The sequence below is a fragment of the Diabrotica undecimpunctata genome, chromosome 6 (genome assembly GCF_040954645.1).
Source record: "Diabrotica undecimpunctata isolate CICGRU chromosome 6, icDiaUnde3, whole genome shotgun sequence".
In the NCBI taxonomy this organism is placed as follows: Eukaryota; Metazoa; Arthropoda; class Insecta; order Coleoptera; family Chrysomelidae; genus Diabrotica; species Diabrotica undecimpunctata.
In genome coordinates this window covers 107,435,777-107,455,468 of record NC_092808.1, presented here as the reverse complement: position 1 = coordinate 107,455,468, position 19,692 = coordinate 107,435,777, and the positions used below count along the sequence as shown (strand labels likewise).

The 19,692-nt window shown below is 32.1% G+C and overlaps 1 protein-coding gene across 3 annotated transcripts in view; it reads left to right on the top strand.

Moving 5' to 3' along the window:
- Nucleotides 1-19,692, top strand: part of sev (receptor protein-tyrosine kinase sevenless) — a 231,028-nt gene that overhangs the window by 111,147 nt on the left and 100,189 nt on the right. For all 3 annotated transcript variants that reach the window (XM_072535084.1, XM_072535083.1, XM_072535082.1), the window contains exon 3: nucleotides 17,546-17,605. In XM_072535084.1, coding sequence (XP_072391185.1) covers nucleotides 17,546-17,605 — 60 coding nt within the window. The remainder of the gene's footprint in view (nucleotides 1-17,545; nucleotides 17,606-19,692) is intronic.

The window sequence follows — 19,692 nt, the reverse complement described above, 5'->3', positions numbered from 1 at the left end:
GTCTCAAAGTTATATTTTGACATCGGAATTTCTATTAGTAAAATTAGAATCTACAAGACTTGCATACAACCGATCATGACATATGGCATAGAAGTACGCGAAGATACCAACAAAACGAAACAGATGCTAAGGGTTGCCGATATGAAAACCCTAAGAACAATAGTGGGCAAAACAAGAAGAGACAGGGTAAGAAATACAAACGTTAGAGAGAAGTGCAAAATTCAAGATATTGTAAGATGGGTAAGGCAGCGTAAAAGGATGTGGTACAGTCATGTAAGACGAATAGATGAGAATATACTTCCAAAAATTGCCCTAGAAAACAACCCGCCCGGTTTAAGACCTCCCGGAAGACCACCTAAAAGATGGAGGGATAGTTGACAATCTACCTCCCAGGAAATTACCCAGAGGCAGCTTCAGAATTAAACAGATCGAAAGATCTCCAAGAAGTAGAAGAAGAAGAATTTCTATTAATCTATGTAACATGCTATGATAGGCTGCCAGTTTATGTTGTGAAGGATGGGATAATGAATTGTATATAGTCGTGTCAGTATGGGTAGGTTTATGAAATACGAAGAACTCATGTTTATTTTTAATTTTGATGATTTTTAAATCTAAAAAATTAATGGATTGATTTTGTTCTGTTTCTATTGTAAATTCAATATGACTGTGGAGTGAATTAATATACGATAAATATTGGTCAAGTTGTCAATTAGTTCTTGTAAAACTTACCAGTACATCGTCTACGTATCTCCACCAATATAAAAACTGTTTGAATATGGGATGTTTTGAAATCTTTGTCTCTAGATGATTCATAAAAATATCTGATAGCAATGGGCTTCAAGGATTACTCATTATAAGTCCTGCACTGTTATTTGTATATATTTGATTATTAAATTCAAAGTAGTTCTGGTTTCAAATTTCGAGAAGATGTAAAATTCAGATGCAATAATTTAATTTGTAATATTATGCTTTAAAAGAACTTTTTTACTAGAATAAAAGTTTCTGTATACTAGGAAAAATATTTTTTACGTCAAATGAAATTACTCTGGAGTTGTTAGGTAATTGAAAATGTTTTATGATATTAACTAGTTCTATTGTATTTGTTACGGTAAATTTAGGTGAAAATGTAGTGTGTTCTAAAACAGGGATCACCAAATGGTGGACCGCGGTCCGCATCCGGACCGTGAGCTTGTTTTTTGCGGACCGCCATTAAATTCAAAATATAGTAATAAGATTATAGTGTAAAATTATAATCAAATCTAAATATATAAATATCTTTACATTTTTAAAATGCACAGTACTAATACTATATAGAAATACTCGTAATCTAAACAATATGTTTCGACTAAACAGTTTTCTAAAATTTCATCAAGTACCTACCTAAAAGTAATCTTTTAGCAAACTACAATAGGGAAGCTGTCTGAACACTAAAATTATTTTAATTTGCATATTTATGACATACCTAGTAACCAGTCTATAATAAAACTAAAATGTTTTTTCCAAACTTATTAATAGAACCTAATAGAAACCTATAGACTAATTAATAGAACCATAATAAAATAAATTTCTGTATTTCAAATTTTTAAATTCTTTTGTATTTTATAAGAACATTATTTCAATTTGGAGTACGATGTTTACCAATCATCGATGAATATCCCGCATCCCTAGTCTCATTCTCAGTTTTGCTTGTCGCATCACAATCTTTGATCAGTCGTCATTCTAAATGTTGTTTACGTTTTTATTCTTTCGTATTTATCGTGTTTCTAGTTAATACTTTCAAGTGTTATTAAAACTAAATTAAATTAAATTATATTTATATGGATAAGAAGAAAAGAGAAATTGAATCAGAAAACAGGCAGTTCTAACATGAACTTGTCCGATCAACAACCGATCAAGAAAATTGTTCTGATGCTTCTTTACACTTTTCCTGTACGCTTGTCAAACATATGAAGCCATTTAGTGACGCAGCTATCGTTAAAGAGTATTTTCTGGAAGCAGGAAATTCATTATTTGAAAATAAAAAGGATGTTGTCAATACTATTCAGCGTATTCCAATATCTACTACTTTAAGCAGAAGGAATACACAGGTATTGGCAGGTGAAACATACAAATCGTTAAAAAAAATCTTGGTTATCACTAAATATTTTGCTTTGGCATTGGATGAGTCATGCGACATTTACGGATACAGCATAGCTTGTCATTTTCGAGCGCTACCTGGACAGTGAAAAGTTTGTTAAAGAACTTTTGAAAGTTTTTATTTGTTGGTAGAAAAGACTTGGTTCAGCGACTAAGTAGGGATCCTATGTACAATAGAAATCTAATATCGTATCATTGTACTATTTATCAAAGTGTGTTGTGTTGCAGTTTAAATCCAAATCTTCACAGTAAAATGCAAACCTTCATAAAGATAGTGAACTTTATACCTGCAAAATCATCTTTGAGGCATCGTCAATTTAAATCATTTCTAGAAGACACTAATGCTCAGTTTGATGATTTGCTTCTTCACATTCCTCAATTTACTGATAATAATATCAAAACAATACACAATGTATAGTTCATTTACTGTACCAGAAAAGTATTGAACTCTACAGTGGCCAAAAAAACAATGAGATATTAGTTTGCTTTTCCATACTTATATACTTTTTTTTATTCGCCGTAAAATGTACAGAACTGCAGTTGTAAAATAAACAAACGCTATTGAAGGCAAGCTGTTACTATCACTTAAATGTTTAAATAGATTTAGATATTTTCCATAAAATTGTTGAATACTATAGTTGCAGAAAGAAAATAACCAGCAACAGTAGCATTAAATGATTAGATTATGTTCTAAGATACAAATAATTCAAATAACGCCGCAAAAATGTATTAAACAAAGACGGGAGAAAAAAATTATAATAGCTTTATTCATCATCTTTTTCCTTGAGTTTATTTCATACCCCTCCCTAAACGACGTGGCTTAGTTGCCCGATTTCAGCTACGTAACCAGAATGATCTTCTGAGGGGGGGTTACAACTACTGGGAGGGTTTGTGGGTAACCCTCCCCCTCCCGGTTACGCCCCTGCCTGCATAAGTATTGAGTGTCCGGACCGCGGAAGTGTAGTAGGTTTTTGAAACGGACCCTCAGGGAATATAATTGGTGACTCCTGTTCTAAAATAATCTTTAACAGTTTTTTTGGAAGTTTATATGACGGAGCTGTATAAAAAGAAACTACAGGTTATTGGATGATCGGGTTTGTGCAGTTTAGTAAAAGAGTTTAATTTAGAAGCCTATGGATTCATGATGTTGAGATATTTTTGTTCTATTGAATTTAATATTGATTTTGAATTTTCTAACGCTAGTTTAATTTGTTTTTGATAATTTTTTGTCGGATCTTTGTTTACCGTGTCAATATTTTGATTATTTAAACATTCTAATTTTTTGTTATTATATTCTATTTTATCTATAGCAATAGTAGTGTTACCTTTGTCTGCTTTAACACTATATTGTTTTCTATTGATTTATTTTTAATTGTAATGGCTGTTTGATTCTCAGTAGTAATATCCCTAGGACATTAATAACAGATGAGATAATTTCATGACAATCGAAAGCTCGTTCCTTGGTAACAAGGAACCTGTTACCAAGCAACGAGCTTGAGAAATTTGTCATGAAATTATGAGGCATTCATCAATGTCCGAGGGATATTCGGCGGATAATTTTTCGAAAAAAAAATGAAATAGTGAAATGAATAGTGAAAGTACAATTATTAAAATTTAAGTTAACATTAGATTCGTTGCTGTTCTCTACTATAGAAGATCTATTACCACGCATAATATTTATAATCTTGTTGTGGTGTTCTTGATCGAGATTCAAGTATGGTTTTATAGAATTCTGATTGCCATGAATTCTAGTGATATTTTGAAATTTATTTGGATGAAGTTGTCAAACTCGATCGTGTTGTCATAGGGATTGAAAATTGCACTGAATGCAATTATCAGTCTAATGTTGACATGATTGGGTGAAATTGTTCCACATGACACAAAATGACGAAATTTGAATGGTTGTTAGAACAGTCGAAAAATTATCTTTATAACAGGACTTTTTAGTTTCACTACACACCTCGGTAATAGATTTTGCAATGACACTTTTTTCGATATTGTTGGCAGTTTTGTTTAATGCTACTTCACATTCTACACCTAAATATTCTAAAGTTTTCTGATTATTATGTTGAGGCAAGTTGTGTTTAAATCCTTTCTTTTTTATATTATGTTTTTAAAACATAATATATTTATCGATAAATTCTATTACTATAAAATCAGAAATTCTATGTGTGTGGGATGCAAAAATAACAAACACGTGTGTATGTGTGTGTTTATTGGCATTGGTTTTAACAACCTAGATGCAAAACATACAAACACAGATTAGCGTATTATGACTGGAATTGAACCACAATTAAAAAATTAATTTTTTCATTTTACTAATCTGTATAACACTAACAGAAAAAAAGCTTATTTTGGCACAAGCTAGCAGGCCCGTTATCGCCGGCCATGGTAGCAATACGGTTTAATAAGAATACCGATTAAACAGAAGACGGGAAAATAAAAAAATAAACAAAAAAAGCAACAATACAATACAGACTTCGAAGAAATAGAAACTTTAAACAGAGAATCAAACACATAAAACTTTACAAACCAATTAACACCACAGATTAAAGCTTTTAAACCACAAGCAAACCAGAATAAGACTCAGAATGAAAACTTTCTGAACGACAAAGTAGAAGTACTAAAAAGGTGACAGGAACACTTTAATATGTTACATAAAAATAATTCTATTGGTCAAATGTTTTCACAATTTCGTCCAGATGACGAAAGAAACATTCTAAGACAGATGTTTTTGGACAACTTTTGACTGATTATCTGGTTGCAGCCAAGCATTCTCTGAAATTAGCCATTCTTTTGATTTTTAACAACAAAATATGCATATTGGAGAAGATTCGCATGAAAAAAGATCAATATTCTATAAATAATAAGACTGATATCAGAGATCTTTTCAATATGTATCATAATTTAATAAATTTAGTTGTTGTTAAAATGCACCATTGGCAGATACTTAAGATACGATCGTAAACCACTTGTATTTTAAGTACCTTCAATATGTATTTTAGGGTTATAGTGAATAATTAAAGTAAAATGTAATCTCACATGCCACAAATTGGCCGCATTGCTCCTGTAGTGATCGTTTCCCTAGTTAACATGCTCTTTTTTTAACTTGACTGCACCGTACTGAAGACGACTAATAGTCAGAAATACGTATATACGGTTGCCTTCTATCGATAGACCTATTTTGTTTTTTGTTTTCTTGTTTTGCGAGACATGCCATTACATTTTACTTATACATATATACTTATATAGAATATATATATATATATATATATATATATATATATATACATATATATATATATATATATATATATATATATATATATATATATATATATCTACAAACAACACAGTTTATTAGGGTTGCAGTCAGAAAATTGGCCGGGATGTTAATGAAACACTCTTATGACTTTTTGTCTAGCTTTCGGAATGGTTTTATTCCTTTTTCAAGACATAGTCGTTAAGATTATTTGTAAAAGCATAGACACTCAACATTAATAACACACATATTATAAAATATGTGTTTCATTAACATCCCGGCCAATTTTCTGACTGCAACCCTAATAAACTGTGTTGTTTGTTTATATTGACAGTCACTAATATCCAGTAATTCTTATATTTATATATATATATATATATATATATATATATATATATATATATATATATATATATGTATCTACGGTTAAATTAATATCATTATCAGCCTTAGATATATTGAAGAAAGCGCGTGACAAAATTGGAAATAACAACCTTCGAAGTTCGAACTGATAAAGCTCTGGAATATAAAAATTTTAAAAATACATAGTTTATCGAAAATTTCTTCGTAGAGATGGAAGTTCAATTATAATTAACATTAAATATTTGTATGGTGACATCAATGTCACGTCAACAACATTATTCCAATAATCATAAGCAAAAAGAATTTTATGGTGACTTTTACCACTTCCACACCATAAACGTCAAATAAAAGCTGTATAAATCAAATAAATCTATTAATAATGTTAATAACACCAAGAAATGTGACCTGTTATCTTGACCACTTGAAAGCAAGAAACTCTAATGACATTAAATTTTAATTCATATTATCAAGAACTAGTTTTATTCGTACATAAAATTAGCTAAACAAACATCTCGCCATCACATTGACTTCGAATTCATAGAAAATAAGTTAAAATAATATATTTAGAAAAAATAGTTGTACTTCTTTGTAAAAGTTCTTTCTCTAACATGAAATCAAACTATTTAAACCTTAATCGGCAAGGTGAGATTAAAATATTGTTATATTTTTATTAATCTAATTTATTGTCTTTATTCTGTAAACACTTACAAGTTTATTTAAAGTCTTTATTTGTACAATATAACTAATTTATTTCACACTAATAATTATATAATTTATCTACATTTATTACAACACGGAAGATCAACAGACAGATAAATTCATACAAATACTTAGGAACAGTAATCAACAACAAAGGAGACATCGAGGACGATCTTAATAACAGAATGGAAAACACAGGAAAACTATTCCAAGCACTAAATAGAGGATTCCTTAATAACAAAGAAATATCAACAAAGACCAAGATGACATTATACAAAACAATATATAGACCTACAGTGACATATGGAGCAGAAAATTGGATATTAAACAAAAGACATCAGAGCAGAATTCAGGCAGCAGAGATGAAATACCTAAGAAGAACGATCGGAGTAAAAAGAACTGATAGAATCAGAAATGAAGAAATAAGAGAAAGACTCAAAATCAAACCGATACTCGACTCAATTAAGGAGAAAAAATTGGCATGGTTCGGACATCTAACCCGGATGGACAATAATAGACAAGTAAAAAGAGTGTGGGACGCCAAACCAATAGGGAAGAACAGAAGAGGAAGACCCATTAAAGAATGGAACAGTAACATCTCGCAGATACTGCAGAGTAAGGGTAAGACTTGGCAGGAAGCAACACAGATGGCATCCAATAGGAAGGAATGGAGAAAGTTCGTTAAGAACTAGGACATCTCAGAAAACTGTCAAATATTGTAATTTAATAAATTGTATTATAAACGGCCCAACACCGAAAGGTACAAATGGGTCTACTGATTAAGTAAGTAAGTAAGTATTACAACAAGTGCGTTACATTTTAAAAACTCGACGTGATGTTCAAAACTAACTAACCGTTATTCAAAAACTTTCGTCTTTATATATAAAGCACCGTTAATCTAGAATCTCGTCGAAGGATGTCGACCTGCCTGACCCTTGGCGAAAAACTGGAAGGTCACGCCATACTGGTTTTTTAGCCGAGGGAGACCCGTGGATCTTCTGATTAGAAAATACTCGAATGAATAAGGATATTGTAATAAATATGTTTACAGTTTTGAGTCATATGATGCGTCATTATCTATCGTAACAATATTACACAAACGATAAGGTACAGCCAGTCAGATTTCCATATTTATAAAGTCATAAAAGCAAATTATATTTTACCATATACCTTACCATATAACATGAAAATATTAATTAAAATGAAACGCATTTTATTTCGTATTACCTACTTTGTTTTTGTATTACCTATTTTTACCTACTATACATACTTTGTAAAACAAACAGGTTTGGCGATGTTATCGCTAATGAACAACAATATTGCTAATTCTGAAAATTGTAATTGTTTAAAAAAATTACAACTTGGTAATTTGTAACAAATGAACGGTCTTAAAGTATTTTCATTCACTTCATTCCAAATTTGGACAAGACGTTGTTTAAGTTCCCGCAGGGTGTTGATTGTTGGAGAATTCCGCAGACGTCTACCAAGCAACTCTTAAACATTCTCTATAGGATTGAGATAGGTACTATTCGCTGGCCAACCCATAATGTCGATTCCAACTTTCTTTAGATAATTTTGTACTATATTTGCAACATGCGGTCGCGCATATCGAGCCTTAGGACAAAATTTTTTGCCAATGTAAGAAGCAAATGGCACAACATGGTCTTAAAGAATGTTAACCATATATCGCTCAATAACGTCAACGATATATCGCTATATAACACGCTGTGATGAGCAACGGTCAAGGCTGGTCCTCTGGCAGGTATACGATTTACCAAATTACCTTCCTTGAGGTATTGGCGAACAGTTTCACAGCTGATTCGAACATTATGAACATCTTCAAGTTGGGATTGTAAGCTTCTGGTAGTTACAACTCATCGTCTTAAGAACGCCTAGAGTGACTACCGGTATCTCTGTATAGGCCCACCATCCGTGAGACCCATGTATGCTTTATGTCGAACCATTTCCCTCTCTACGTCTCTAACTCCAACCTTCGTCATGCAAAACTATTATTGTGGCACACTCTTCATTCGCTTTGATTAAAACAATAGCAAAATGTTAGCAACAAACAGCAATATTTCACACAACGACTTAAAAATGACACTAACATCTTATCGACATTAACTAATTTACAGCACATTTGTTTTGTCTTCCTTAGAAACCTAGGCAGTTGTAGCCGTAGCTCAGTGGCTATGTTACTGGTTTAACAAGCTAGAGGGCCCGGGTTCGAATCCCGGAACCGACAAAATTTTCAATTTCTAATTTAACTGAGCTGCCACCGTGCTTCGGAGGGCACGTAAAGCCGTCGGTCCCGGCTACAAAAGTAGTCGTTAAGTCATGTTAGAGGCGTCTGCGCGACCTGAAAACCCTAACACTAGACCTTAGCCAGAAGGTTACACGAACTTTTTTTTTGTGTTCCTTAGAAACCGGTTGAAACAAAAAACAAAACATTTAACTTAATAAAAACATTGCAAATACATGATACATTCAATACAAAAATTCATACAATTAAATTTAAAACACCAATGAATCGCTTTTTTGTTTTCATAGATAGTGCGTTAATTAATACATAAGTTTAGAATAAATTAGTCTATTAAAAATAAAAAAACTGTTGGCATGCTAAATTTGGGAACTTATTTGTACATTTAACGGACGAAGCGATGGAGATTTTTGAAGTTCAAAACCCACCCTCCATTCTAAAAATTAAGATATTAACATTCATAAAATTCCCACCGGCTGCGCTGTTAAAATCTTTTTTATCATGTTTGATTCCGGGGCTCTATACGCCCTGACCTCCGCAGACGTTTTCGCTTCATTATTGTGGTAATCTATTTTCCAAAAAACTTATGCTTATAGATATTCTGTAGTTCAAAGTTATATATTCGCCTCCATATTCCTTTTTCAAAGACCGCTTCGAATATTTTGCGTAGTACCTTTCTTTCAAAAATGAATAGAGAGGATTCGGATGCTTTGCTTAGGGTCCATGCGTCTGATCCATATGTGAGAATGGGGACTATTAATATTCTATAGCATGCCGTCTGGAGTCGTTGTCATAATCGTTAACCTCAACGTTGAATATGATCATTTTTATCTACTATATTGGTATCGGTTACTTTGAATACAGATCTTTTTTGCTTTTAACGACTCTGAACTAATGTGTCAATGTTTTTTTTTTAATAGATATTTGGTTCCTTCATGGGATATAGGTATATTACAATTAGTTTCTTGAAAATGTTTGATTGTAATTAGGGTTGTCGCCTGTTGTTATCTACAGCGACTCACTACTGAGAATTATCTTTATTTGTGTATAGCCGAAACGCGCCAGTGACTATACTATCTAAGTCATTTATTTCGCATATATTTTTTTATTTCTTTGGCGTCGTTTTAATTCTGATGGATATGAGTATGTTTTTATTTTTTTTCTAGATTCTAATTTAATTTAATACTCGTATGTGCGACCCATCTTTTATCGATTGTGTGATGTAATATCATGATTTCATGTGATACTTAACTGGTTCTCAGCTGCTATTGATATAAACTCACAGATATGTTTTTGGCCTAGAGCTTTCGTCATAAAAAAACGCACAAAAGGCACAAAAAAAGGAATAAGACTGCAAATATCACTTCTTCTTTTTCTTTTTCTTCCTCTTCTTTTTATGTAAACATGGCTCTGTTTTTGCATGTGCCTCCAGTAAGTTGTCTCGTTCCATCGTTTTCGTGGTCTTCCTACTGATCGCCTTCCTATTGTCATTCGGCTTATATGATCGTTCCATTCTACCCTTCTATTTCTAACCCAGTCCTTTATGTTCTACACCTTGCATCTAAATCGTATATTTGTACTCCTAGCTCTGTCCCATAGTGTTACCATCAAGCTTTAAGTGTTTTATCTCTGATGTTTCTAACATCCTTTTTGTCTTCTCTGTGTCAGGTCATGTTTCTGCCGCGTATGTCATTATTGGTCTGATGACTGTTTTGTAAATTCTGCCTTTCATTTCTTTCCCGATATTATTATTTCCTAATATTGTGTCATTCAGGCAACCTGCGGCTATGTTTGCTCTATTCACTTGATCTTCCACTTCTGTTTCGAGCTTACCGGAGCTAGATAATGTAATGCCTAGATATTTAAAATTCATCATTTGTTCTATTATCTGACCTTCTAGCTCCAATTTACATCTAAGTAAATTTGCTGTTATAACCAAGCATTGGGTATTAGTGTGATTGATCTTCATTCTTGAGGAATTCTGTTTTGTTCTATTATTTTTTGGATTCGGTAGGTATTCTGTCCCCTCCTGGTGATTCTCTATTTTTTAATTTCCTTAACGCTTCCTTTACCTCTTTCTTTTCAATATTTATTTCTTCATTTGTCGTCACCTCTGATGTTGCTGGTTCATTATCGTCACCTTTAGCAAATAGTGATCGAAAGTAGTCTGCCCATGTTTCCTTCTGAATGTGTTTCGCTTTTATTAGTTCATTCATCTCTTTTCTTTGTCCTCTGTTCTTTCTCCATATTTCTTTTTGTGTTACGCAGAAGTCGTGTTCCATCTGTTTTGAGAAGCTCTGCCAGTCTCGCCTTTTTATTTGTCTAACTAAAGTATTCGTTTCATTTCTGATTCGTTTATAGTGGTTATATGGCTGTTGTGTTCGTTGTGTTCTGTATTGTAAAAAGGCTTCCTTCTTTTTTTCACATTTTGTCTTCACTTATTCTCCAAACCATGGAGTTTTCTTTTTTGATATGTTAGTGTTCGTTACTTTCCTCTCTCCAAGTGATTCTATTGCTAAATTAATTATGTCATTTTTAAGTTTTTCCCAACATTCCTCGATGTTTAGTTTTCTAATGTTTCATTCCCAGCGATCTTCTCTGATATTCTTTTTCTGTATAAGTATTCCTTCGACTTGATTTGTGTTTCTTGGGTGTGAAGTATTCAGGACGTTCTTATGTTACATAATACTCGGCTATGGTTGCTACGTACATCTGTTGAGTTGGGGCATCTTACGTGGATTATTTTTTATGGATGTATATCTCTGTTGGTTATAACATAATCTATCACAGATCTTTATCCACGGCTATTATTTAAAGTATATTTGTGTTAATCTTTGTGGTCAAAAAATGAGTTGTTTATTCTAAGTTCGTTATTCGTGAAGAAGTTTATCATCAGTTCTCCATTTTCGTTTTTAACATTCTAGTTATGTTTCTGCTTAATTCCGGGTATTACTTGATTGCCTATTAGAGCATTAACATCCCCCAATATTATCATCTTCTCTCTGACTTGATCTACTACTTGTTTTAATTCGTCATAAAACGTTTTCCTTGTTGTTTGAGGCTTGTTATTTTCTGGGCCGTATACTCCGATGATGTTCAGGTCTTCCTTATCCATTCTGATATGGATTAGTAAGGCTACACCTTCTTTGGCCCTGTTTTATAGTAATAAATATTAGCCCTGTAAAATATTATCCTACAAGTTAACCCATATTGTTTTTTTATGAGTGTATAGTTTTAGGTTGAGCCGTTTGTTCTGAAATAACTACTTCTGTTTGCCTGTGTATTAGTTTCCTATATAATGTAAATTAATTCATAAATATTATTCTTGCTTTCTCCTTTTACAATATTTAAGAAATTAATAAATATATTTACGGAAAATTGCATATACGTTTTTCGTGATCTTTACTCCGAGGCTCATTCATAGTAATTACATTTTGGTTATATTTGGAGCCTTCATAGTAAAGCACATTCTCAAAGTTCCATCAGAAAACTCATTGTAATGAAATTTTAAAAAGTTTTCTCAAAAAAAAATGATTTTTTAATACAACTATTTCATTTTTTTAAATGCCATAAACTCTAATATAAATTTCTCAGGGGCACGCGTCCACTTAATCAATTTAAATTTAATGTTTGTATAGTCGAGTCGTCTTGAAGAGTTAGTTGATGTTTTTTTAAGTTTGCAGGTCAGGCAAAGATGAACTACATATGACCCAAACAGCGCCTCGCTCGATAAGAAGTATACAGACTACGAGTTGGACGCCAGCTGTCTTTTTTTAACTTTTACTTACCGATAATGATTAATATACCTATCTTACTGTTTGTTATTTTGATGCCTTCTTAATAATTTAGAGTTACAAATTTATCCTGATAATAAAAATATTTTGATTAAACTAAAGTGATAATATTGTATTGGAGTTACTAAGATAAATATATCCCAAATGCAAAGCTAACATAATTATAAACAAATAAATAACATAATTATATTTAAGATTAACACTAATAGCGGTAAAAGCCAGTGCAATCAGTAGCTTATAAGTCATAGCCAATCAACTTGCTCTCAATAAAAGAAGACAGCTTTTATCTTCCGATAAGGTCTTCTCTTTAGCTTCTCCAATATTTAAACAGATATTTATCTAAATTTTCTCTCCTGGTCTGGTCTCTTCACTCCTTATTCGATATCTCAATGTGTTTCCTTTATTTCTTCTAAGAATTTTGGGTTTTGCTGTTTCCAGCACTTTCTGTCTTTTGACTGTATTGGGTCTTATTTCCGATGCGTACATCGTTATTGATCTTATACGCCTTATATGTTCTTGATTTCATCTCAAAGTTAATGTCGGTTACGCCATATAGTGTTATTAAGGGGTATAACCATTTTGACCCCTCCCATTGTCATCAAAAACAAGCAAACCAAATTGCTTACGTAATACTTACGTATTACGTAATCCAGTCGTACAGATCTCTTATCTAGAAAATTTTTCCGAAAATACCGTATTTTTAATTATTTTAATTTTGATCTGTGGCTGTAACAACTTTGGGTTGATATGTCCCTTATCCATAATGTAATTATTTTTTAGTTTCAAAGATCTAACGATAGAGTATAAATTGTAAACTCCCCGAAACCAGTTGTAAAAACCTAAAATCATTTAAGACTTAGGTAATAAACATAAAGGATTGTGAGTAGAGACTTTTCTTTCTGCATCATTTAGATGAACTAACATCGACAAAAATTTCATCAGTTGTAAAATTGAACATTTAATAAAATTCCTCAAAGAAATTACATTATTCACTAACAACCCTTTACTGTGTTTGTAAAATAAAAAAAAAACTAAAAACTAACATATTTAATACAATTTTTTTCCTGCCCCCATCTCCCTTGTCATCAAAAGTAGAACAAGCAAAGCAAAGCTTTTTTGTAAGCAAAGCTTTTACCTTCCCCCATGTTACGTAAACATTGTTATATGAATTTTTCTTTGAATGTACTTTTATTGTAATTGTATGTTTTTTAATGTAATTGTTTGTACTTTGAATGTTATGTTAAAATATGCTTTACCTGGCAATTATATAGTTGCAGCACTATTTGCAATCAAATAATTTAATACCTTATAAACTTCAATTTTTGTAAGGCGTAAAGTATTATACGATCAGTAGATACCGTGTTAGATGAAAAAATACCGTAAGTTAAAATTAAAGCTGGTACTCACTAGATCCATTGTATCAAATGCGGAAACTTTTAAACAGTTCTTATATTCTAATGATGTTTGTATAGCAATGCTATATGAAAACTTATCATATCAAAACAGAATCAAACGCAATATTGTGAGTACAGCATCAGTAGAAAAGATTGTGATAATTGCAGACTTGTGGGCGTTATAAACTCGAAATACACCTCCAAATTCTGCAAAAATATGCAAAATCAGCAGTAAATATTATATTGGTTTGGTGCTTACTGGGTTAGTTGCAATAGCTCATTGGCAAGTACTTATAGCTCGTGGGTCTGGTACGTTATTATCTTTTCAAAATTTAACATTACCTTCTGATTTTATTCGTAACATCTGGTGTTACCTGTTGAAACGTGTCTAAACTCTTGAAATGTGTCTAAACAAAATAACATATTCTGACAATTATCATAAAATGATGTGCGAGCTAAATGATGTAATTCATTCAAGCTGCAAGTCTGCTGTTCCTGAAAATACATATTTCATTCAAAAGCACAGAAATCAAGCAATATGATAAGATGATAAATATCTATGCATTACAGTTAAACACAGTATCTGTTTACGCAGGTTAATAATAATAACACTATTATTATATGTATTTAATTAGAAAAGAAATAAGTTTTATTGTTTTACAAGTACAAATGGAATGTGTACAGATACCAGTGACAAGTGACAAGTAAGTCATTAGACTTCAATAAAAATAAAATGTGTTGCCAACATACACATAATAATTATAGTACTGAATTGTACAGCAACATCTCCTCTCAATTCTACAAAAGTACAAATGAATTAACAAAATTTCCTTTATTTACCATATCTTTTACGAAATGATGTTTTACATCAATATGTTTTGAGCGTTTGGTCTCATAAGTTTGAGCCACTTTTATACAACCTTGGTTGTCCTCAAAAATTCTAATAGGATATTCAAAATCAAACATTTCTTTTCAAAGTTGACCTAAAAACAAACACTCAGTCATACACGCAGACAGAGCCAAATATTCGGCTTCACTGCTACTAAGAGCAACTACAGTACTAATTTTTCCACACACATATGTGGACACATATTGAAGTAAGCGTCGAGCTTTCCTGTCACTTGGGGTGCTCTTTAAAAATGGAGAACGTGTCTGCTTACCTTTCAAGCATATCTCACATACTGAATTCACAGGAAATCTACAAGAGTGTCCCATCCTCTTGTGCCACAACTCAGGTGTATCTCGAACAATGTTAACCACATCTGAATACAATTGCAATTCTATAAAATATATATTACCAATCAACTTTCCAGTAATAATTGCAGTATCACCCCTCATGATTTTTACTTCCTTATTTTCAAAAATCATACGAAAACGTTTTTCTTCAATTTGTCTTACTGATAATAAATTGTAAGAAAGATTGTCACAAACAAGAACATCATTCAAAGTAACTGAAAGTCCTTCTTTAGATATAGCTGAGAAACTACCTTGAAATTTTGCTGCTACAGTTTCACCAAGTTTTGCTACATTTATTTGTCTATCTACTGCTATGGAATTAGTCAAAAATTGAATGTATTTTGACATAAACAGGTGATTTGTACAACCACTATCCACAACCAGATGTATACTATTCATTACATTTGAATCACAGCTGACTGCAACTTCCTGTTTTATGTGACTACCAAGAAATGCAATTTCTTTATTTTCAGCATTACTCATATTAGCAGTTTCACGATTTTTTGACAATCTTTTTGGACATTTCGAGCGAATATGCCCCATTTCATGACAATGATAACAACGAATTTTAAAAATATGTTTGGTCTTACCTTTGTATTTCTCTTGACCAACAAAGGCATGTGAAGGAAGAACTACACTAGCAACTTCCTTTGTTTTTAAACGATCATCTTCTGCCATTAAACTGTTTTTCACAAAATCTACAGTTACTTTGGATGGATCAGAACGAAATAAAATATCAATGGATGTTACAACTGAACTAAATCTGTCAGGCATTGCAGATAAAAGTGTGGTGATCTTTTCACTATCATCTATTTTACCTCCTGCATCATTTAATTCTCTTAAGGTTTTATCAAAATCCACCAAAAACTCACCCAAGTTGCCGTCTTCTTTAAGTACTAAGTTGCGCAACTTTTTCTGGATTTGTACTCGAGACTGAAGTCCTGTCTTTTCGTAAACAGCTTTAAGAGCTTCCATCATTCCCATCGAAGTATCTTGGGTTTTAATTATTTCCAAAACATTATCCCCAACTAACTGAACAATAATATCCTTTGCAGTCGAATCACTTTTAACAAAGTCTTTGTACTTATCGTCAGTCCTAGCAGGTTTCTCTTGAGAAATGACATCAAGAACACCATGTCGTTCCAATGTTCTTTCCAATCGAAATTTCCACGAATCAAAACCGGCTCCATTAAATGTTTTACATTAGCCATAAAAAATTGATTGATGGACGAAGCCATAACTAAATTACACACGTGCAAAAATTGTAAACACAATTTTTCTGCAAACTACACTTTTAGCACAGAAAACACTTTTCTAAATTTCTGCAGCTGGGCACATAACCTGTTTACGCAGGTTTATAATAATAACACTATTATTATATGTATTTAATTAGAAAAGAAATAAGTTTTATTGTTTTACAAGTACAAGTGTAATGTGTACAAATACCAGTGAGAAGTGACAAGTAAGTCATCAGACATCAATAAAAATAAAATGTGTTGCCTACATACACATAATAATTATAGTACTGAATTGTACAGCAACAGTATTTAAGTACTTTTCATTCATTCATTCATTATTTAATTAATCAAACCAAATTTTTTTCCATCATTTTTCAAGTAAAATCAAAATTTGTTATTTTATATTGTTCTGAAGCCATTAAAACAGTAATTGTTATTTTATTTAGTATTTTTTACTGCTGATATATTTAAATTTCCCAATAAAACAACATTTCTAGATGTAAATACGCATGGGAAAGTGGTCACTTAATTAAACTCGATATTGTTTTGTTTAAATGAGCATCAGGTCATGATGCATTCTAATTGTGACAATATGGTGGCCGGCAGTGGCGACAAGGAGAGCATCCGCTCCTGAAACAGTCGAAAGAGTCGCACGCCTATTTTACAACCTTTAAATATACTACTCTCTCAATTCCAGCCATCCATATGACTTTCGGATGGATAATGAAGTTAATCGAATAAGAAAAATGTTACACTTACGCGTATGCCATCCGCTCTGCTCAGGATATCCGTTTTAGTAGCCATTTTGCATGTGTACCAACCGCCAAATCAAAATTAAATAACAGGCTTGACAATAACTTTATAAATATCTTTGTTTCAATAAAAGAAATCGTGGTAGACGGGTTACAACAGCATTATTTTCTTTATGTATCTTATTTTAGTATTAGTGTTGTTATCTCCACCATAACGCAAGAAATATGGTAAACTATTGAATTATGCAATTGGTCTAATCAGAATATACTTATTGGTGTATAAAACCACCGTTAAATTTTAAAGCTTTTATAAATAGATAGTTATTATAATATAAATTTTAAAAGTTTAAAATTTGTCTTTCTAATTACTCCATTTATTATTTTTTCTTATTTCGTTTCTTTTTGTTTCAGTGTGTAAAGGGATGCAAGCTATGGAAAAAAGCGTTGACATCAACCTGCAGAGAGACATGTGTAAGTTTATCACGTAATATAGTTTCAGTGATCTGATTTTGATAAATTGGCATTTATTTGTCTAAATAATAACTTCCATAGTTACAACAAATATTATTATATGCATTCAAATAATTATTATTACTTTGCCCTAAATTTTCCAATATTGGGGCTCCCTGTATAATCCTGCCAAAATCTTACACAGCAAATTGGCAAACCTTTGAATAATAGGCAATCTACAAAAATTAAAAAAAAAGCTATTAAATTTCGATCGAATATATCTAAAAGACAATAGAATCAAAATGTGGATCTGGTTGAAAAGGACCAAAAAGACCAGAAGGCTAGGACAAACAATATTTGGTGCACCGAAAATAGTAAAAATAGAAACAAGGGACGTACAAGAAAATCGTAACCATAGCAGTAATAACTGAAACTATGAAAAAGTTAAAGGGAACAAAATATTTAGACGATTTTGTTAATGATTTACAGCGGAGTAGAATTAAAAACAAGAGCTATAACTGGGTCGCAATAGTATAGGACAAACAATAGGAGAATAAAGTACAAAGTTACAGTTACTTCAACAAAATAGTAGTAGCAACAGGACTTAAAATATGTAGAGCGTACTTAAAAATTTTACGAAATACTACAGAAAGAAATAAATAAAACACCAATAAATGCCTGCTTTGCAGTAAGTGGAGATTTCTACGATGGAATATGGAAAATAACTATACCAGACATAGTTGGCACGTTCAGAGAAAATGCTATACACAACAATGGGCAATAATTGAGGCGATTCGTAACATATAACGACCTAAATAGTCATGAAAAAAGATATACATTCATTATACATGGTGTACTAGGTGCCTCAGATCTATGGTAGATACAGATCTTATAAAATGACATAGAAATAATATGTCATTTTAAATAAAAATCCGAGGCCACAAGTGGAAGATGTGATAGTTCATAGAGGGAACGGCATAAACTCGGATCACTTCTTTTTTTTTTAAGCTCTTTTCTCTATTCGGATTGCCGAATATAGGCCTCCCCTAATTCTCGCCATTCATCTCTATTGTTTTTAAGACGTTTCCACATTTGCCCTGCAGTTCTTTTAATATCGTCGCTCCAACGCATTTGCGGTCTTCCTCGTGGCATTTTGGCTTCATATGGCCGCCACTTCTTAGTCATCTCAAAAATAACCTGTTATCTTGATTGTAAAAACAACAAAAACAATTTGACGAACCCAAGAAAAGAGACATTTAACCCACTAAGTACTGAATTTTAAAGCTATGGAATTTGCTGTAGTTTTTAATTTTTTCTATAATAGGGGTGTCCAAATATTATACATAACTAATATTTTAAATACCCGTCTGGTAATAACAATATTACACTATGACACAGTAGTCTCCTATACTACTAAAATAAACAAATATGTAAAAAGATGTATTTTCATTTTTAATTTTACAAAAATTATGAAAATATGAAAATTGCTTACAAAGCTTCAATTTTGTTTGTGAGTCACTAAAGCACTGAATACACCATCCTACATTGTATTTGCCGCATTGTGTTTTTACAGCGCTCGATTGTGCGTTACTGTCATCACAACGTCTTCTTTTATTATTCGGAACAAATTCAACATAGTGATCACTGTAATTGTACCTAATATCGACAGCAATCCTGTTTTCAGGTGCATATGTGGAAGGTCGTCCAGCAGCTCTAAGTAGGTTTTGAAACCTTTTTAAATACACTAAGTCACGAATTTTGGATATATGTATCTGGTAGCCAAGTAAAGATGGGCCACCACCATTTCTTGCCTCTAATTCCAACTCTATAAACATTTGTATTCGCATCCATTTGATCGGTACCCCCATAAATGCATTGTAGTTTTTAATACAATTAGGTCTAGTAATCCCTATTTTCTTTCCTTTAGTCGATGAGTAGCGACTTGCATTCGATACTGAAGAAACTCCATAAACAGTTGATGCTACAGTAACTACAGAATTATCCATCCAGCGTGTAACCATTACTTGTTGATCTGTGGTTACGGCATAGTCATAAGTACCTCTAGGTGTCTTTTTTAACTCTTTTACTGTCGGGGGTGGACAATTCTT